Genomic DNA, 17,394 nt, shown 5'->3' with positions numbered 1-17,394 from the left:
GTCTTTAACAGAAAAAAAAAACAAACCCCAGGCTTCATTGTTTAATCCCATCAGTGACAAAGGAGAGGTTAAATACCAGGTCATTGATCACTCACCTTGTTGTTGATTTCCAGTGAGAAGTTGCTTTGGAGTTGTGCCAAGGTCATTTTGTTGTACAGCAGAAGTGGATCATTTCTGTCTTCAGCTTTGGTTGTTGCCTGCCAGAGATAATCAGGAGAATTGCTGAGTGCATTGAGTCAGTTGGTTCTGGTCAGGGTGCTCTGTCTGTCTGTCTGTGGTGCTGCTGGGGGGGCACAGCCCCCAGCTCCCACAGCTCTGGGCACTTCAACATCTGCACCCACAGCAGCAGATTTTGCCCTTTTAAAGTGCTTTGAAAAATCAGTTATGCCAAGCCTCCTTTTATCCTTCTCTTCCTCTTTCCTATTCTATTGTGCATTCAGTGGCTTTCTCTGTGTTTTTTAACAAATCCCAAGAGCACAATGCCAGCTCTCTTCAGTCACATTCAGGCTGATGCTGAGCTGTGGATGGAAGGTTAAAACCCCAGGCAGTGGCAGCTGCTGGGACATTGCAGGTGTGGGCTCCTTTCACACTCCTCTTTAAAACCTTTCTTCAATTAATTCCTTTTTGGTAATAATTGCCCATCTCTGATCCAAGCCCAGAGGTGTGCTTCTCATGAAAATGAAGAAAACCAAAATCAGATGGTTTTAGTTTTGTATAAATAGTTTTCCCAAGCGTATGGCCTTACTATCAGTGTAACTTCAAAAACAGCTGTAAAATGTGTGTTCAGCCTGTTTCATGGTGATCCTCAGCTCCTGCTGCAATGGTTAATAATAATTAGCCATGGTTTGCTCATGAATGCCTTTGGTCTTCTCCATGCACATACAAACTCTCCCTATTTCTCCAAAGTCAAATTTATGATATTATTTTTCCTCTGCCCTTTTCTTTTAAGGGAGAACAGTGTTTGGTTAAAAATGCCCCTGGAACAATCAGCATTGTGGAGCAGCCTGTGCAGCACAAACATGACTTTGTGTTCACAGCAGGCCAAGGGCTGGGGATCTGCTGCTCTGGGAACCAAACAGCCCAAGGGGAAACAGGACAAAGGGAGGAGCATCTCCCAAAACCCACTCCAAACCACAGTCACCAAACCCCCAGTGTGTCTCCCTGCTCTTGCAGGGTTTCTGTGAACAGATCAGGACAGAAAGTTTTGTTGTCTGGAAAACAGCTGCCTCAATATTTCCCTTTCTCCTGCCAGGGCACAGCTGCTCTGCTGTCTGCTCCTCCAGGTGGAACAGGCTGCCCCTGCCCTGCTCCCACAGCAGCACCAGCAAGGAAGTTAACACTCAGCTCTCTTAGGTGCTAGGGAAAAACTCAGCTATTTAAAGGATAGTTTGAAGATGTTTTTTCTTACGTTGGCAATCTCTTTCTCCAGCTCCATTACTCTTCTCATTTGTGCAGAAATATCACTCTCATTGACAGAGATATTTCTTTCTTGTAGGATTAGTTCAGCTACAGAAATCATGAAATCAACATAGGCAGAACATGCCTGCAGGAAAAAAAACAGGAGCAGTTTAAAGACAAAACTCTTCAAAGTAGAGCACACCCTGATTATCTTCAATATTTCCATTTTTATGAACTACAGTTCTTCATCCCTTATTTAAACATGGAGCAGTGCTGGCTCACTGCAGACTGTTCAAAGCTGAGCACTCCCAAGGACTGCACTCTTTGCATTATTTACAATGAGACATTTGCATGCCCATATTTAAACCATCACCCGTGTTTTTTCCAGCTCACTTTAATTACAACTTCCAAAAATACCATTTCCAAAGAGCTGTGTTCCCAGGAGCACAAAACAAGGGAATTGGCTTTGTGGGAAAAGCACTCCCAGCAGCAGAACCTCCTCCAGTGCACCTTGGAACAGCCAGAACTCACGTGGTGTGTCATTAGTGACAGTGACAGATCAGTGTGTTTACACCCTCATTATTAGGGAACTCTTCAATCTTAAATTTTATATTAGTTATATAAAATAAATTAAAATTATATTATTTCTATATATTATTTATGTTTATATTTATTAATTTTTATATATTTCATATATATAATATATATTAATATATATTCATATATAATGTTAAATTTCATATATATAATATTAATACATAATGTTAAATTTAATATATATGAAATTTAACATTAAAGAGCTCACTATGGTAAGAATGTAAATACAGCAGCAAATTCTCTGAAATCTCACACTGCCAAATATCTTAAGGTGTAATTATATTTTATGGAACCTCAGTTTTGTTGTAATTCCATTATTACTTGTAATGCTAATTCCTCCTTGGTAAGTCACACTCATTTTTCTATCAACAGAAATGCTGTTTTCAATATTCCTTTTCAATGCAAATAAAAAGCATGCATACTTTTGGTTCAGCTATCAAATAATAAATCTGGTTTATGCAATGTGATCTACCAAACCAGTGATTAAACCTAGGATTAATAAGGTTTGCATGTCACAGCAGCCCAATGGGCAGAACTCCCAGTGCCAGCTACAAGCAAGAGAAATCACTTGAGAAAGGGAGAATCCCTGACAGCTACAAGTCACAAAGACAGTGCATAGCACTGTAAAAAACCATGAAATTCCATGAGCTCAAACCAGTGAGTTAACAGAGATTTTTAGGTACCAATCAGTGACTTTATTCTTCTCCTAAGTGCAGCTCTTAAGTCAGGTAACAAAGAACTAAGTCAGCAAATTTCATCTGGACTGGATAAACAGTCTCAGCAATTTCAGTGGAAACTTGAGACATCAGGATCACTCCTGCATGAGCAGAGCCATCATCTTACAAGAGAAAAAGATTTTAAAATCATCTTATTGCCAGGTTCCCCCTGCAGCTGCGGGTGGGAGTCCTGCTGCAGGCAGAGGTGATGTTTGCTGGAGTGGAAAAACAGCAGGAGCCAGAGCCAAGGGCTGAGGGAGCAGCTCTGCCTGGAGAGGGACACTGGGACACTGGAACCTGCCCACTGTGACAAAGCTTTTCAGCAAAGCTTCCTCCTCTGCCTTCCAGCAGTGCAGAGCTGATGCTCAGGTAGGTCAGAGGACAGGAACTGTGTCTCAGTGCTGCAGCCAACACAGGGCAGGAGCAGCCTGAGCAATGTGAGTCAGCTCCTAAAGGCCATCTCACATGGGGCTGAGCAGTTCAGATGGCAATGGTTGTCCTAATGAGCATGTGATCTGTAATTAAATGTAATCACTATTAACTGTTGGCACATCAGCAAAATACCTACAAAGCCCAAATGGCCTGGACATTTTCTCATTGCTTCTGCATTTAATTACACAGAAGGAATGTGGTTAATTAAAGGTCACTGTGGCAGCAGTTTCAGCTCCATGACTTGGGCACAGACACCCATCAGCTCTCAAGGACTTAGAGCACATCCAAGATTAGCAACAGGGATAGAGTGTCAGTGTAACAGCCTAATGAGAGCACAGCAGCAATGTAAACAGGAATTAAAGGAGGCCATAGCAGGTTTCAGGTATCTGAGCCATTTCTGTGCTGTCACATCCTTTTGCTGCTGTGTTGATGTAGGGGAGTCTGATCTTTTCAGATCTTTCATGCAGCAAAGCGTGTCTTTGGCTCTGAATGTTCTTTCTTTCTTTCCCATCCTGTTCCTGCAGAAGCAGTTCACCTGCAGCATTGGCCACCTGCTGTTGGTCACAGCTCAGGGGTGGCCTCCTTTCTGCACTGGCAGAACAGGGCTGACCATGACCCCTGTGTTCTGACACTCAGAGGACAGCTCTTGCTCCAGCTGGGAAGCCTGGCAGAGGCTCTATAGCACAGCTAAATTGTCTCCTGTCCATGTCCTTCCAAGAGGCCCTGGGAAGCCAGAGCAGCCCTGGAAGCAGAGCTGGGGCAGGGGCTGCCACAGTCAGAGCCCTCACCTCTTGGTAAGCTCCAGAGCACTCGTAGTAGTCCCGGGAGGGCAGGCCCAGCCCCGGCTGGTCGATCTGAAATGCAAATAAAAACTGACAGCTGCTTCAGGGGCAATGGCAGAGCATCCTGCTCTTCTTTGGGTACCTACACCTGCTGCTGCTTCACTGCCCAAACCACCTCCTGGCCACGAGGGCCTTCCTTCTCATCCTCATCCCACCTGGAGCTATTTTCATTCTCCTTAAACTTTTTGGTTTTCTTTTCAATCTTTTTCCCCTGTTGCTGAACACTGCAACTGGTAGCCAGTGTGAAAACAGAGCCCAGAGACAAGCAGGGCAGCTCCTGCATCTCTGAAATGCTGCACAGGAGATGCTCAGAGCTCCATCCACCCATGAGAGGAGACACTGGCCCTGTGCTCCTCTCACAGCCCCCAGACCTCCCCTGCCTTCTCTGGATGCTCAGGTTTCAGAGATGACCCTTCTGTCTCTGTCACTCCCTTCTCACTGGCAGAACAGTGTGAGTGCTCAGAGCAAAGCTGTCAGCTTGGAGAGCAGACAGGCAGCTGTGAAACCCAGAGCTTCAGCTGCAAACTACATTAATTCACAAATTCATCTACAAGCACTCAGGTCAAATTCAGATCACTGATCTTTCTCCTTGTTAACATTTATGTCTGTGCCTCAGTTTTATGCTCAGCAAGGCCAGGGCACCCAGGCAGACTTACGTGAATGATATGTGCTGAGGAATTTTTATCATCTGTGCCAACAAAAAAGTTAATAAGGACCTTTTTTCCATATCTGGAGTTGAGCTGTGCAATAGCTGTCTCAGCTGTCCAAGAAGCACCTAAGCAAATGAAAGGTATAGTCAGTCTCTATTTTTGGTAAGCAATAAATTAAATATTTTAACTAAAAAAGAAATAAGCACAGGTTATCTTACCATAGGTAGCATCCCAGTCAGTTGTTGCTACAGGCCACTCAGACACATTTGGCAATAAACTAATTAGAGGCCTTCCACCTCTGCTATCAATGGCAGCTTTTGGAAAAAATAAAATAAGTTACCATGACATTTTAAACCCCAAAAATGTTATATATTTTGATATATATTATAATGAGTTCAGAACATTGAAGCTGAGAATTGTTTCCCCCATCACCACAGCATCAGTTTGCTCTGATGTATGGCTGTGCTTTAACATTTCATGTAAAAATGTTCCAGTCACAAACAGCATATGCACATCCTTGAGACCATGACATTGAAGCAGACTTATTTTTTTCTCCTTGCAGATAGCTTGAAATAATAGTTTTGAAAATTATTTATACTATTACAGAAACCATAAAAATATGATGTAGGAAGCGCTGTTCTTTGTTCTAGTGGCAGAGCCTGGTGTGCCAGGTAGCTCTCACCTCATCCCTGGTGATTTCTGCAGAAAAAGTTAACTCCCATTTAACTGAAAGGATTTGAGTTTATATATCTGCAGCAAATTAGTCACTGAAGAGTTACCTAAAATACCTAAGGTAGTAAAACAGGAGTACAATACCAATTTTAGTGCTGATGTTCTGACTGGACTCTATAGAATAAATCCATTTTAGTTTTCACAAAGGATATGTGAGAAATGCTGCCCAGGTCAGGGCACAGGTGTGGCTGCTGAGAAATCCTGTGTGCAGTGAGCAGGGGACACTCACTCTCATTTATGCAGGACCTGTAGAGAGTCTTTGCCTTCTGCACTGCTGGGATGTCGCTGGTGCTGGGGGTGTCGAGCACATCTGGAACACACAGACAGAGTGATGGTCACTGCTGCCCTGTCCTGGCAGGGCGGGGCAGGGCGGGGCAGGGCAGGGCGGGGCAGGGCGGGGCAGGGCAGGGTGGGGCGGGGCAGGGCGGGGCAGGGCAGGGCAGGGCAGGGCGGGGTGGGGCGGGGCAGGACGGGGCAGGGCAGGGCGGGGCAGGGCAGGGCAGGGCGGGGTGGGGCAGGGCGGGGCAGGGCTGGGCGGGGCAGGGCGGGGCAGGGCAGGGCAGGGCGGGGCAGCTCCATGCCCAGCTCCAGGGAGGCTTTGCCTGCCAGCAGCTGAGGGGAAATCCCTGCACAGGGGAATGGCTGCAGCCTGGCCAGTCTGTGGAACCCAGGGCAGAGATGCTCTGTAGGTCCCCCTGTGTGAAGGACAATGGCTCTCACTCCTCAGGGACAGGTCTAAGCAACCATGCCATTGTGTAAACCCAGGAGATAGGCAAAGTTAGAAAAAAAGGTTATTTGGCCTGGAGAGAGTGGGCTGGAGAGTGTTACATGAGTACAGACTGACATCTTGGACTCTGTTATTATCACCTGGAAAAAGGGATGGTGAGCAATTGGATACTGTTGATGTGACAGAGAGAAAAATGGTTTGCTTGCTGTTTGGGCTTTCTGGTGGAACACAGCCAGGCAGCACATGAGCTGGCAGAGAGCAGCTGCTGTGGGCACAGACAGACCTTCCTCTCCTCCTCCTCCTCCTCTGCCAGCCCTGCCCCAGGGGCAGGCACTGCAGCACACCCCCAGAGCCCTCTGCAAGCACACAGCTCGGGACAGGCTTCAAAACCCTGAGATACCTGCTAGTGCTGCCAGCTTTGCTAGAAAACCACAACTTCTCAGGACAACAAGGCAAAGAAGAACCTTTACTTAGCACCCAAACTCCACTGACCTTTCAGAACCACTTCCAGCTGGTCTCTGAGAATGTCAAAGTTGCTGTAACGGGAGCTGGTCTCGGGGATGACGTTCCTCCTGAGCCACCCCCCGCAGGCAAACTGGTAGAAGTCCTGGCAGGGCTGGGCACTGGGGTCCATGTTCTCCAGGATCCGTGCAGCTGTGGGGCACAGACACTCACCAACTCACCAGCACACTGCTCCTCTCTCAGCAGGGAGCTCATAAACAGCTTTAGTTTAGAATGGGCTCCAGCTTCTTCAATGTTCTAGACCAAACAAAGTTCTCCTCGGTGAACGAGGAGTTGCTGTTCCATTGCTGACCACACTTCTGTGCTTTCCAGTTGGTTGTGTTTACTGGTGCTAAACTGACAGATGTGCCTTCTCCCTGTCAGTGGTCACTCCTAAATAAATCTAGGATGTTTCATTTACCCTTCACTTACCTTTCTTTGTACTGAAACATGCTGAAAAGGGACATTAAAAACACAAGACACAGACCAAGACTACTGTAATGTAGTTTTGGTAATTAAGTATGATTTAGCCTTAACTGAATCCTGGCTATTTCAATAAAATACTGACTTTGTTGGACTATTTCAGCTCTTGTCAGGAAAGGTTTTTCCATTAATGCCTTCTGGAAGCTACACTAATTTTTAGACCTGCTCCACATTTTACTCTAGAGCTGATACTGCCTCTTGCTATCCTTGGACCCTCTGAGTGGCTTGTCCAAGACTGGCCAGTCACTGAGCAGTTGTGACAGGGATCTCAGTGAAATCCAGTTTCTTGGTGATTGCTTCCCAGCTGCTGTGCATAAACCCTCTGGGCTTTTCCCTACACCTGTTCCTATTCCACCCAGGCTGCTCCTAGCACCAGTGTGCCAAACAGAGCCTCTCACAGAAAGGAGAGATCTTAGGAGTCAGGCAGGAGCTAAGGATACCTCTGAATTTCCCAGGATACTGAATATTCTTCCCATTTTTCCGACATTATTTTTAGTAAATTATGAGGCTTGTGATTTCATGTGTTCATTCCTCCACATGGGCAAGTCAAATATTTATAGTTACTTTTCCAGTTCTTTCAATACTTTCCATATCTCTTGTGCTGGTGGAAATTGAGAGATAGTCTGTGGTGTTTGTGTAGATTTGCCTGCCCCAGTTTTTCTGTTTAGGAGTGTTACATTCTAGGCCAACATCTGATGGCTTTACAATGTTCCAGTGCCTGCAAGATGGAAATAGCCACAGACAGGTGCATTTTCAACCTCAGACTGCTTCAGCAGCATAAAACCCACCGTGGAAATAGATGCAAAGGCACCAGGCTGATGGTTTTCCTTGTGAAGTCAGTGGCTTCAGGGTGACTTCTATTTGAAGGGACACAGGTTCATGCCAACAGCCAGAGACTGGAAATTCAGTCGGGATTTTACACAGTGTGACACTTGCTGCACTGTGCTGGTTTCTGTCATTTTTGCTGCTTCAGCTAGGGGAAGGGGAGTTTTGAATGCTGCAGTTTATTCCTGTTCATCTGTTTGGTGTCAAAGAGGCATCACTGTCCCTGGGATGAGCCTGGCACGTGTCAGGCCAGCAGCACAGACACTCCCAGCCAGGAGTGGACACCCAGCTGGGTCATGCACAGCCCTGCCAGACACTGACAGTGCCACAGGAACATCTGACACCAGCAGAGAATGACCCTTGTCCACTGATGCCACTTTGGGAAAAACCTCACAAGAGCCAGGAGAAATCCACGACTTGCTTCAGTCTGAGGAATCGTTAAGAGAGTCATATCAAACCTGGTCTGAGCTGTGCAGCTGGAGTCAGCAGCTGGGCAATGCTCTGTGCCACACAGAAATCATCATCTCTCATGACTCTGCTCCAAGGTCCAGCCCAGCCAAAAGCAGCTGTCAGCTTTTATCAGAACTTAAATGCTGCAAAAGTACCAGCAAGAGCTCTGCTCTGGGTCTTGCAGTTAGGGCTGCATGTGAAGTACATAAATTAAGTATGACCATGCAGAATATTGTCCTCAAGAGTGTTATTTGAGCCCCAAGATACAATAATAACCAAGATATATAATAACCATTCATTATTTGGGCTGATACCACGGATATATTATAACCAAGGGAATATGATTATGTTATGAATGTTTTATTTTATCTCTAATCCAGGTGAATTTATACCTGTACAAATACAGATAATACAGAGTGTACTCTTCATTAGTGCTCAGAGTTGCTGTGACAAACCAGTGTTTGGCTTTGTTCCTACTGTCACTTGTTTACTCAGTTCCTACCTGCCATCAAGAATGTGGAGCTGCATATCAATTACTTGTAATGATTAATTTTATTGTCATACTCCTGATTATCAGTTGTTGCTTTAATAGCTTACAAATAAAGTAACATAAGCTGGCAAAGCAATCAGTGACCTGGGGAGGATCCAGGAGCAAAACAATGTGCTTACCTAGGTATGAAACAGAGATCAAAATCCCCTGTTCCAGCAGGCTGAGCTCAGGGGGGTTATAGAGTGTGTCAGCTTCTCCAAAAATGCTCCAAAGCACAAATTGAATTCTGTCTCCCTGTGTGCACTGCAGGGCTCTCACAGATCCAAGGTGACAGTGCCATGCACCTACTGCTATTTTATCCTGGGTAAAATCACATTTTTTCTTTATTTGTTCATTACTTATTTAACTATTTTTCTGGTCGTTTATTGGCAGCTCTTCTCTCAAATGAACAACCAAATCTGTATCTTCACTTTATCCCTTTGCAGTGGTTAAATGCTGTTAAAGCATTTAACAGAAGCATAAAAGAGCAAAATTGTTCTGATTAATTGATTTCAGCACTTCTTGCTGCATTGTGCCTCATCTCCCCAAATTTCTCCTGCTTTAACAGCTTTAACAGCTCCATGTGTTACTGAAGGATGGAGCAACTTGTCAGACTGGAAATCCAGAATCTTTTGGACATGGGGGATATAACATGGACAATATCACAGCACCAGAGTTTACTTTTGCAGAACTATGCTAAGAAAATCATGTGGGGTAACAGACCCACACTCCCACGTGCCACACTTGTAGGAATTTTGTCCAATTAGTAATTTTGTCAGTTAGTTTAAAACAGGCATTTTCATTCTTACCTGATTTGATACAGTCTGGTGTCTTGCAAACCCCATCTAAAAGAGAATGCAATCATATTCTTAATTCTGTACTCAGTGTCAATATCATAAAATCTACTGTAAATATTTCCACTGGCAGTCAATTTAATTGCATTGTACAGTAAGATAATGTGAATGGACACCTTACACTCAGGAAGGGAATATTTATAGGCTCAGGCTCTAAAAATAATCATCATCTTCAACCCTTTAGGGTCATTCAGTGCTAGTCACTCATCATGTGCAATTTTTGTAGTCATCAGAGGAAAATGTCCTCTCAACTGGAGGTGGGCAAAACACTATTTTTATAACAAAGAAGCAATTTAGAAAAAAAATAGCTGGAGGACTGGAGAGAATTGCAAAGCCAGTTTGAATTTAGCAATACTTTACAATGACAAAAGGATTTTCAAGGAATTATATGAAAATTCTGAGACATTCACTCTTAAGACTGCTGAACAAAATACAGGATCCAGGAACATGAGCATATTTCCTTTTGAGACTTTGGAAATAAAACTTTTTTTTTCCCCATAATGGCATTTTTCCATCCCATAACTACACTTCAATAGAAAGCCTTCAAAGAACTACACTTCAATAAAAAGCCTAAACAAAACTACTAAGTACTTCAAAATTAAACAAAGCACTTCATTCCCAATATAATGAAAAAATTCTAGTTTGACCCTAGATGGAAATTTTAGCTTCTCTGTACTATATTTTCCAAAAATTATCAGGGTACTTCCCCCTGGATTAAATTATTTTGCTCTGGCTGCTGTAGCACAAAACCTCTCAGGATGACTACACTCACTGAGAGTCCTTGCTGCACAGCCTGAAAAAGGAAAAAACAGGATTTTCATACATCTACAGGAACACAAAGCAAGCCCTGGAGTTTGCTTTTCTTCAGCCATGTTGTAATTTGTTGGGATTTTTGCTTACTGAAGCATTAATTACAAACAGAAGTGTTCCTAAGTCAGAGCAAGCAGATGGTTTGTGTTTACCACAACTTCTCGTGAACAAATGAATTTACCAAGTCCCAGTTGGAAAGGCACAGTTTGTGAGCTTTTCCAGCAACAAGGTGTGTGGATGCATCTTTACATTTCAGCCAGCACCCCAAACCCCTCAGTCAGCACTCCAAACCCCTCAGTCAGCACCCAAACCCTTCACCACCACCCTAAACCCTTCAGCAAACACCCCAAACCCTTCACCAGCACCCTAAACCCTTCAGCAAACACCCTAAACCCTTCACTAGCACCCTAAACCCTTCACCACCACCCTAAACCCTTCACCACCACCCTAAACCCTTTACCAGCACCCTAAACCATTCAGCAAACACCCTAAACCATTCACCAGCACCCTAAACCCTTCACCAGCACCCCAAACCCTTCACCACCACCCTAAACCCTTCACCACCACCCTAAACCCTTCACCACCACCCTACACCCTTCACCACCACCCTAAACCATTCAGCAAATACCCTAAACCATTCACCAGCACCCTAAACCCTTCCCCAGCACCCTAAACCCTTCACTACCACCCTAAACCATTCACCAGCACCCTAAACCCTTCACCACCACCCTAAACCCTTTACCAGCACCCTAAACCCTTCAGCCAACACCCCAAACCCCTCAGCCAGCACCCCAGCCCTCCCCATCCCCTGCTCTCCCATCCCCTGCTCACCCCATCCCCTATTCACCCCATCCCCTGCTCTCCCATCCCCTGCTCTCCCATCCCCTATTCACCCCATCCCCTGCTCTCCCATCCCCTATTCACCCCATCCCCTGCTCACCATCGTACGTGGCGTACAGGGCAATCATGGTGATGGCCACGATGGTCAGCAGCACCACCACCACAGCCAGCCCCACTTCCAGGCCACTCCATCCCAGTTTCTTCTTTGGTTTTGGAGTATTCATTTCAGTTATATCCATCTGGCTTTCTGACTTGCCCATAACCCAGGGTCTGGAAGGGAAAAGGGAATATTCACTGAGCACTCACCCCGAGCCACAGCTTGAGACGAGCTCCTCAACTGCACAGGAGCAAAGGTGTGTTCTAGGTGAGTTCTCCAATTATTTGTAATATTCCTGGGCTGTCAGTGAGGGCATGAAGGATCCTGCCCCTGCCAGGCCATGCACACACACACACACACACACACACACACACACATACCATGCACTTTGTGTCATGGATGGAGAGCAGAAGAGTGGAGATCCTTCACGTGGAGGAGTTTCCTTCACCCTACTCAGAAAAGGAAGGCCAGCAACCCAAAACCTATTTTTAAAATGTACCCGTGAGGTTTAATCTTGTGTGAAGGTACAGGAGTTCACAAGCAGTAAAAAGCAAGTCTCTTTGCTTGAATAAAAATTAACTTAACCTGCCAATTACTTATCTAATGGCAAAGGTCAAAATATGCCATTGTGCTTCGCTGTCATTTCTAAAATATTATGTAAGCAGTTCTTGACTACAGCTTTACAGCTGGCTCTAAAAATAGAAAAAAAAAAATCAGGCTCTGCTGGGAGCCTGTCAAACTCCCACTGAAGACAGTGAGTCTTCACAGCAATTTTTAAAGAGCTGGGAGCAGCCTGTCTGTGGAGGTTAGAGCACTGGGAGCAGGAGTCACGCAACACTGCTGGCAGCAGCTCACACTCACTCTGCAGCCCTGCAGAGCTCTGGGATCCTCTTTCTGCTGCTCCTCACAGGTACCTGGGCCACCTTTGCCCTGCTGGTGGCAGCTCTGTGCTCCCCTTCACCTGCTCCTACTTATCCCGGGTGAGACTTCCCTCCAGCAACTCAGATTCCAAACCCTCCTCACACCGCAATGTGTCTCTCAGTATTTCACAATGAAAATCCCTGCCGGCATTTCCTGGGGCTCTTTACATCTTTACAGGCAGTACACACCCTCTCCATTCAATGGGAAAGAATACAAGAATGTCACTGGATAAATGATGGGACACTACATTCAGGAGACCCCCCACACAAAGGTCAGCCCTCCTTACACTCTCTCCCTCTCCCTGTAAGTCAGTTGGGGACCCTTCTTTGGCTCTGCATCCAGTCAGGTCTAGGAATTGGCACTCCATGATTTTAAACTGGCTTAGCTGTAGCACTGACTTGTGCTCATCCCAACTCAAACTCTCCTCAAACTGCTGCAGTCTCTCAGATCTCCTTCAGATCTTCTTCTACTGAACCTTTTCTGCCTGATTCTCATTAGTTTCCAATAACTCTTCCATTCTCTGATGTCCACCTCCCCTAGAATGTGGCTGCACAAACATGTCCCTAAAGTGTATGTTTAATGATGAACTAAAGATGTCCAATAACCCAGCACTACAGACATAAGTAAAGAGAGTTTTTGTGTTCCAAGGGTTTGCCAGCACCTGTCTCGGTGGCGCCCTGGACATTCTCACACTGTTCCTCTGCATAAACAAGAGGACACTATTTCTGCATGTCCCATCTGCCCTTCAGTCACCAGTCCTGCACATCAAGCTGTAGGTGAGTGGAAGTGCCAGAAATGCAGCTCTTCCATGGCTCAGGAGGCTGGAATCCCGAGCTCTGCCCAGCCTCTGTTTTCTGTACCTACAGTAGTTGCATCACAACTCCTTTCACGTGCCTCATGAGCTGCTGTTTTTCTCTGCAGAACAGGATATTTGGTCAGTGAGCCAGTCCTGAGGCACAGGACTGAAATGTGCAAAGGAGTGAGAAATCTGCCCGGCATTATTGGTAATAAAAAAGCAAATTAACCATTATCCTCTTCTCAATCCCAGTCATATTAAGCAGCAAAAAAACGTTATTTATATGGACTAAATACTGCCGAGTGTCCAGAATCCTCTGAGTACTTGGAGGCTCATTGAAGCAATGATGCTTATCTCCTGACTCTGGTGGTGACTCTGAGCACTGAAAACACAGTTCCGTAGAGCAGCAGGAAACACTGCACCTTTCATGTGCAAATATGTTCTTTGCAGTCATCTAAGTTCTTCCAAGCGAGCTAATCTTTCTGTTCCTGCAGGAGGGCTCCTCGTGTCTAAAGGCATCTGACTAATTTTTACTTCTAGTTATTCAGAGACTTGAGCCCATCTGCATTTACGACCACTAGGTAGAAGCTGCTTTATGTGCTACTGCAAGCACAGCGAAACTGTAGGGATTATTTAAGCAGATATAAGTCTCGGTATTGTGGTTTTCTTACACTCCTCCTGGTGCTTATGTGATCCCCTTGCTCTGCCTGATGAAGTTCAGACATCGCAGAGAGATGAAGATGCTTAGCCTGATCCCGATCTAGATGGCACAGGGACTTAATGAATGCATCGGCTTTTGGTTTTGGGATGGGTTTGTTAAAATCGGTTTGTACTTGGTTCCAAGCGTCGCTTCCACAGAAAATGTAGCACGTCACGGGAATACTTTACCATTTTTTCCTTAACTAACTTGTGCCGCCTGTCCCGTGCCGGCCTGGCAGCTCCGGGCAGCGCCGGGCAGCCTGCGGGGGCTGCACATCCCCGGAGCCGGGCACATTCCGGGCACATTCCCGGAGCCGGGCACATCCCCTGGAGCCGGGCACAACCCCTGGAGCCGGGCACAGCCCCGGAGCCGGGCACAGCCCCGGAGCCGGGCACATTCCGGGCACATCCCCTGGAGCCGGGCACAGCCCCTGGAGCCGGGCACAGCCCCGGAGCCGGGCACATCCCCGGAGCCGGGCACATTCCGGGCACATTCCCGGAGCCGGGCACAGCCCCGGAGCCGGGCACAACCCCTGGAGCCGGGCACAACCCCCGGAGCCGGGCACAACCCCTGGAGCCGGGCACAACCCCTGGAGCCGGGCACAACCCCTGGAGCCGGGCACATCCCCGGAGCCGGGCACATCCCCTGGAGCCGGGCACAGCCCCGGAGCCGGGCACATTCCCTGAACGCGACACATCCCTTTGAACCCGGCACATCCCCAGAGCCCGGCACATTCCCGGAGTCAGAAACATCCCCTTGGAACCGGGCACAGCCCCAGAGCCCGGTACATCCCCCGAGTCAGGAACATCTAAACCCGGCACATCCCCTGGAGCCGGGCACATCCCCGGGAGCCCGACAGAGACCCCGGGCTGGACACGTTCCCCGGAGCCGGGCACATCCCCGGAGCCGGGCACATTCCCCGGAGCCGGGCACATTCCCCGGGGCCGGGCACATTCCCCGGAGCCGGGCACATTCCCCGGAGCCCTCCGAGCGCGGCTCCGGCCCCCGGGGAGGCGCCTTGGGCCGGGCCGGGCCGCCCTGGGCGGGGAGGGCGCTGGGCTCTGCCGCCGCCCGGTCGGTCCCCGGCCCCGGGGGTGCGCCGGTCGCAGCCCCAGCGCTCCCGGCTGGCAGCTCCCGGCGTGCGGAGCCCCGTCCGTCCCGCCCCGCTCCCGCAGCCCCGTCCCGCACTCACCCGCTGCTGCTCGCAGGGCTCCGGCCGCGGGGCCGCCTCGCACATCCCCGGGCGGCGCCGGGCGGAGGCGGCGGCGGCGGCGGCGCCCCGAGCCGGCGGGTCCGCGCCCGCGGGGCCCGGGGGGAGGCGGCGCCGGCCGGGGCCGGGGCCGGGGCCGGGGCCGGGGCCGGGGCCGGGGCTGGGGCTGGGGCTGGGGCTGGGCTCAGGCTGGCGGGGCCGTGCCGGGCAGCCCCCGGCGGGGCGGCGGCGGGGCCGCGGGGCGCCCGCACGGCCGGGACATCGGAGCCCGGGGCGCTGCCGCTGCCCGCGCCCGCCGCCGATCAAAGCCGCCCTTGTCCGCCGGACGAGCAGTTCTCCGGCTGACCTGAAGGCTTCTTCCTCTTCGTGATCATAAAAATGGGATGGGGCAGGAAACAAACAAACTAGCCCCCCCCCCCCCCCCCCGCCCCGTGCACCTCGCCAAACCTCCCCCGGCTCCGGGCAGCGGCGGGGCCGGGCGGGGCGGGGAGCGAGCGCCGTGCCCGATGGAGCGGACCCGGCACCCGGCACCCCACACCCCGCACACTGCACCCTGCACACTGCACACTGCATCCCTGCATCCCTCACCCCGCACCCCGCACCCTGCACCCCGCACACTGCACACTGCACCCCGCACCCTGCACCCCGCACCCCGCACCCCTGCCCATCCCCCGAGCCCGCTGCTTGTGGCTCGGGGCGATGCGGGAGCAGCAGGGGCAGGATGCGCGGGGAAGGAAGGTTAGCGGCTGCATGTCTGCGGCTCCGTGCCTGCTTCATGCACACTCATCGCCTTTGTCAAATTAACGCAGTCACAGACGCTCCGCAAGATCTTACATCCCCAGTCACCCAGCGATTTCTCCTCGGGAGGAGATAGCTGAGACTTCTTGCACGGAGAGGTAGCTCTGAGCTCGGTCAAAAAATTTCCCAGCCAAGTAGCAAAAGATACTTGTTTCATTCTTACGAAGTTTCATTTTAATTAAGTTTCATTTTTACTAAGAGACTGACAAGCATCAATAGCAGCAGTAGAGTTGCAGTCATTCCTCACTCAAACCACACTGCTTTCTGCTGCGTTCCTTTAGAGCTTTATTACCTCGGAGGCAGACATGGCAGGAATTTCTGAAATCTTTTATTACCCGCTCCACACACTAAAATGTCTGCGGCTTGAGAGGGATAACTTCCTCCTACCAACAAAGGTGGAAACTGAATCCCCACTTCTTTATGGAACTGCCCAGTGAGTTGCAATGAAGACGGGAATATGAGCATTAGCTGCATAAATGAAGCACTTTTGCAAAATGAACCTCCGAAGGAGGAGGTTTTATTCTCCAAAAAACCATAGAAGTGTCAAAAATAGGCAAGAAAAAAATTCAAAGTGTCTAGAGAACAAAAATACTGCATTTTCTTACAGAGAGGAGTGGGGGAAATGCTGGTTATGTCCTTTCCAGGATCAGTATTCAAATTATAATAAATATCTCACTTTCACCCTTTCCTGGAGTAATTCTTACAAAGTTCCAGTCCAATTCCTGGGACCAGCCATGTGCTCCTGCAGGTCACTCCTGTCGTTACCTGATGCCTTAAACAATAGCGAATTTCACCAGGCAGTGTAAGAACGGATGATTAAAAATACATGTGATTTTGTAACCCATTGCACAGCCTTCACTGCAACAAAGCTTGGGGAGCACAGAGTGATGTGTGAACAGACCGAGCTAAAACGGCAAAAAAAAGGACTGGTTTCACAAATTGTAGGTGAACGAAACAGAGTAGAAATGCCTAACTCACCACAGAGAGAGAGAAAAGGAAGAAACTCGTCTGGCGGTGTGTAAATAGCCCAAAGAGGACGAACGTACCTGACAGGCAGTGAGAGAGTTTCCACTCTGCAGAACCTCGTGGTGGAAAGAGGGAGCAGACCCTGGTGACACAGGCTGAGAGGTGTGATCTGTGAGTCAAGCACCGAGATTCCTGTTTGGGCCTTTCCTGGGGAAAACTGCCAGCAAGTCAATCTGCTCCTAGAGAATAATGTTATCAATGCTGCTGTGGGCAGCCAGAGAAGAGAGGTCTGCAGTGGCAGACAGCAGTGAGGTGGGGTCTCTTCTTCTCCCAGATAACAAGTGATAGGACAATACGAAATGGCCTCAGGTTCTGCCAGGAGAGGTTTTGTTTGGATATTAGAGAGAATTTCTTCCCAGAAAGGGTTTTCCAGCCCTGGCACAGCTGCCCAGGGCAGTGGTGGAGTCCCAGTCCCTGGAGGGATTTAAAAGTTGGGGACATGGTCACTGGTGGCCTTGGC

General features: G+C 48.6%; 1 protein-coding gene across 2 annotated transcripts in view; it reads right to left on the bottom strand.

Annotated features, from left to right (window-relative positions):
* The window catches only part of MME (membrane metalloendopeptidase), a 30,187-nt gene extending 13,209 nt beyond the window's left edge, over window positions 1–16,978 (bottom strand). The window contains exons 1-10 of one of the 2 annotated variants that reach the window (XM_079314746.1): window positions 16,955–16,978; window positions 11,487–11,656; window positions 9,692–9,727; window positions 6,587–6,748; window positions 5,597–5,677; window positions 4,854–4,949; window positions 4,642–4,760; window positions 3,932–3,997; window positions 1,409–1,543; window positions 96–197 (exon numbers count right to left, since the gene is read on the bottom strand). In XM_079314746.1, the coding sequence (XP_079170872.1) occupies window positions 96–197; window positions 1,409–1,543; window positions 3,932–3,997; window positions 4,642–4,760; window positions 4,854–4,949; window positions 5,597–5,677; window positions 6,587–6,748; window positions 9,692–9,727; window positions 11,487–11,646 (957 nt within the window). In that variant the 5' untranslated portion in view covers window positions 11,647–11,656; window positions 16,955–16,978. Of the gene's footprint in view, window positions 1–95; window positions 198–1,408; window positions 1,544–3,931; window positions 3,998–4,641; window positions 4,761–4,853; window positions 4,950–5,596; window positions 5,678–6,586; window positions 6,749–9,691; window positions 9,728–11,486; window positions 11,657–15,092; window positions 15,328–16,954 lie in introns of those variants that run through there. The other variant, XM_079314747.1, reaches the window with a different exon arrangement.
* Between the last annotated feature and the right edge of the window lie 416 nt (window positions 16,979–17,394).

This window comes from Erithacus rubecula (genome assembly GCF_903797595.1).
Source record: "Erithacus rubecula genome assembly, chromosome: 11".
Lineage (NCBI taxonomy): Eukaryota > Metazoa > Chordata > Aves > Passeriformes > Muscicapidae > Erithacus > Erithacus rubecula.
This window is presented reverse-complemented; position numbering and strand designations above follow the sequence as displayed.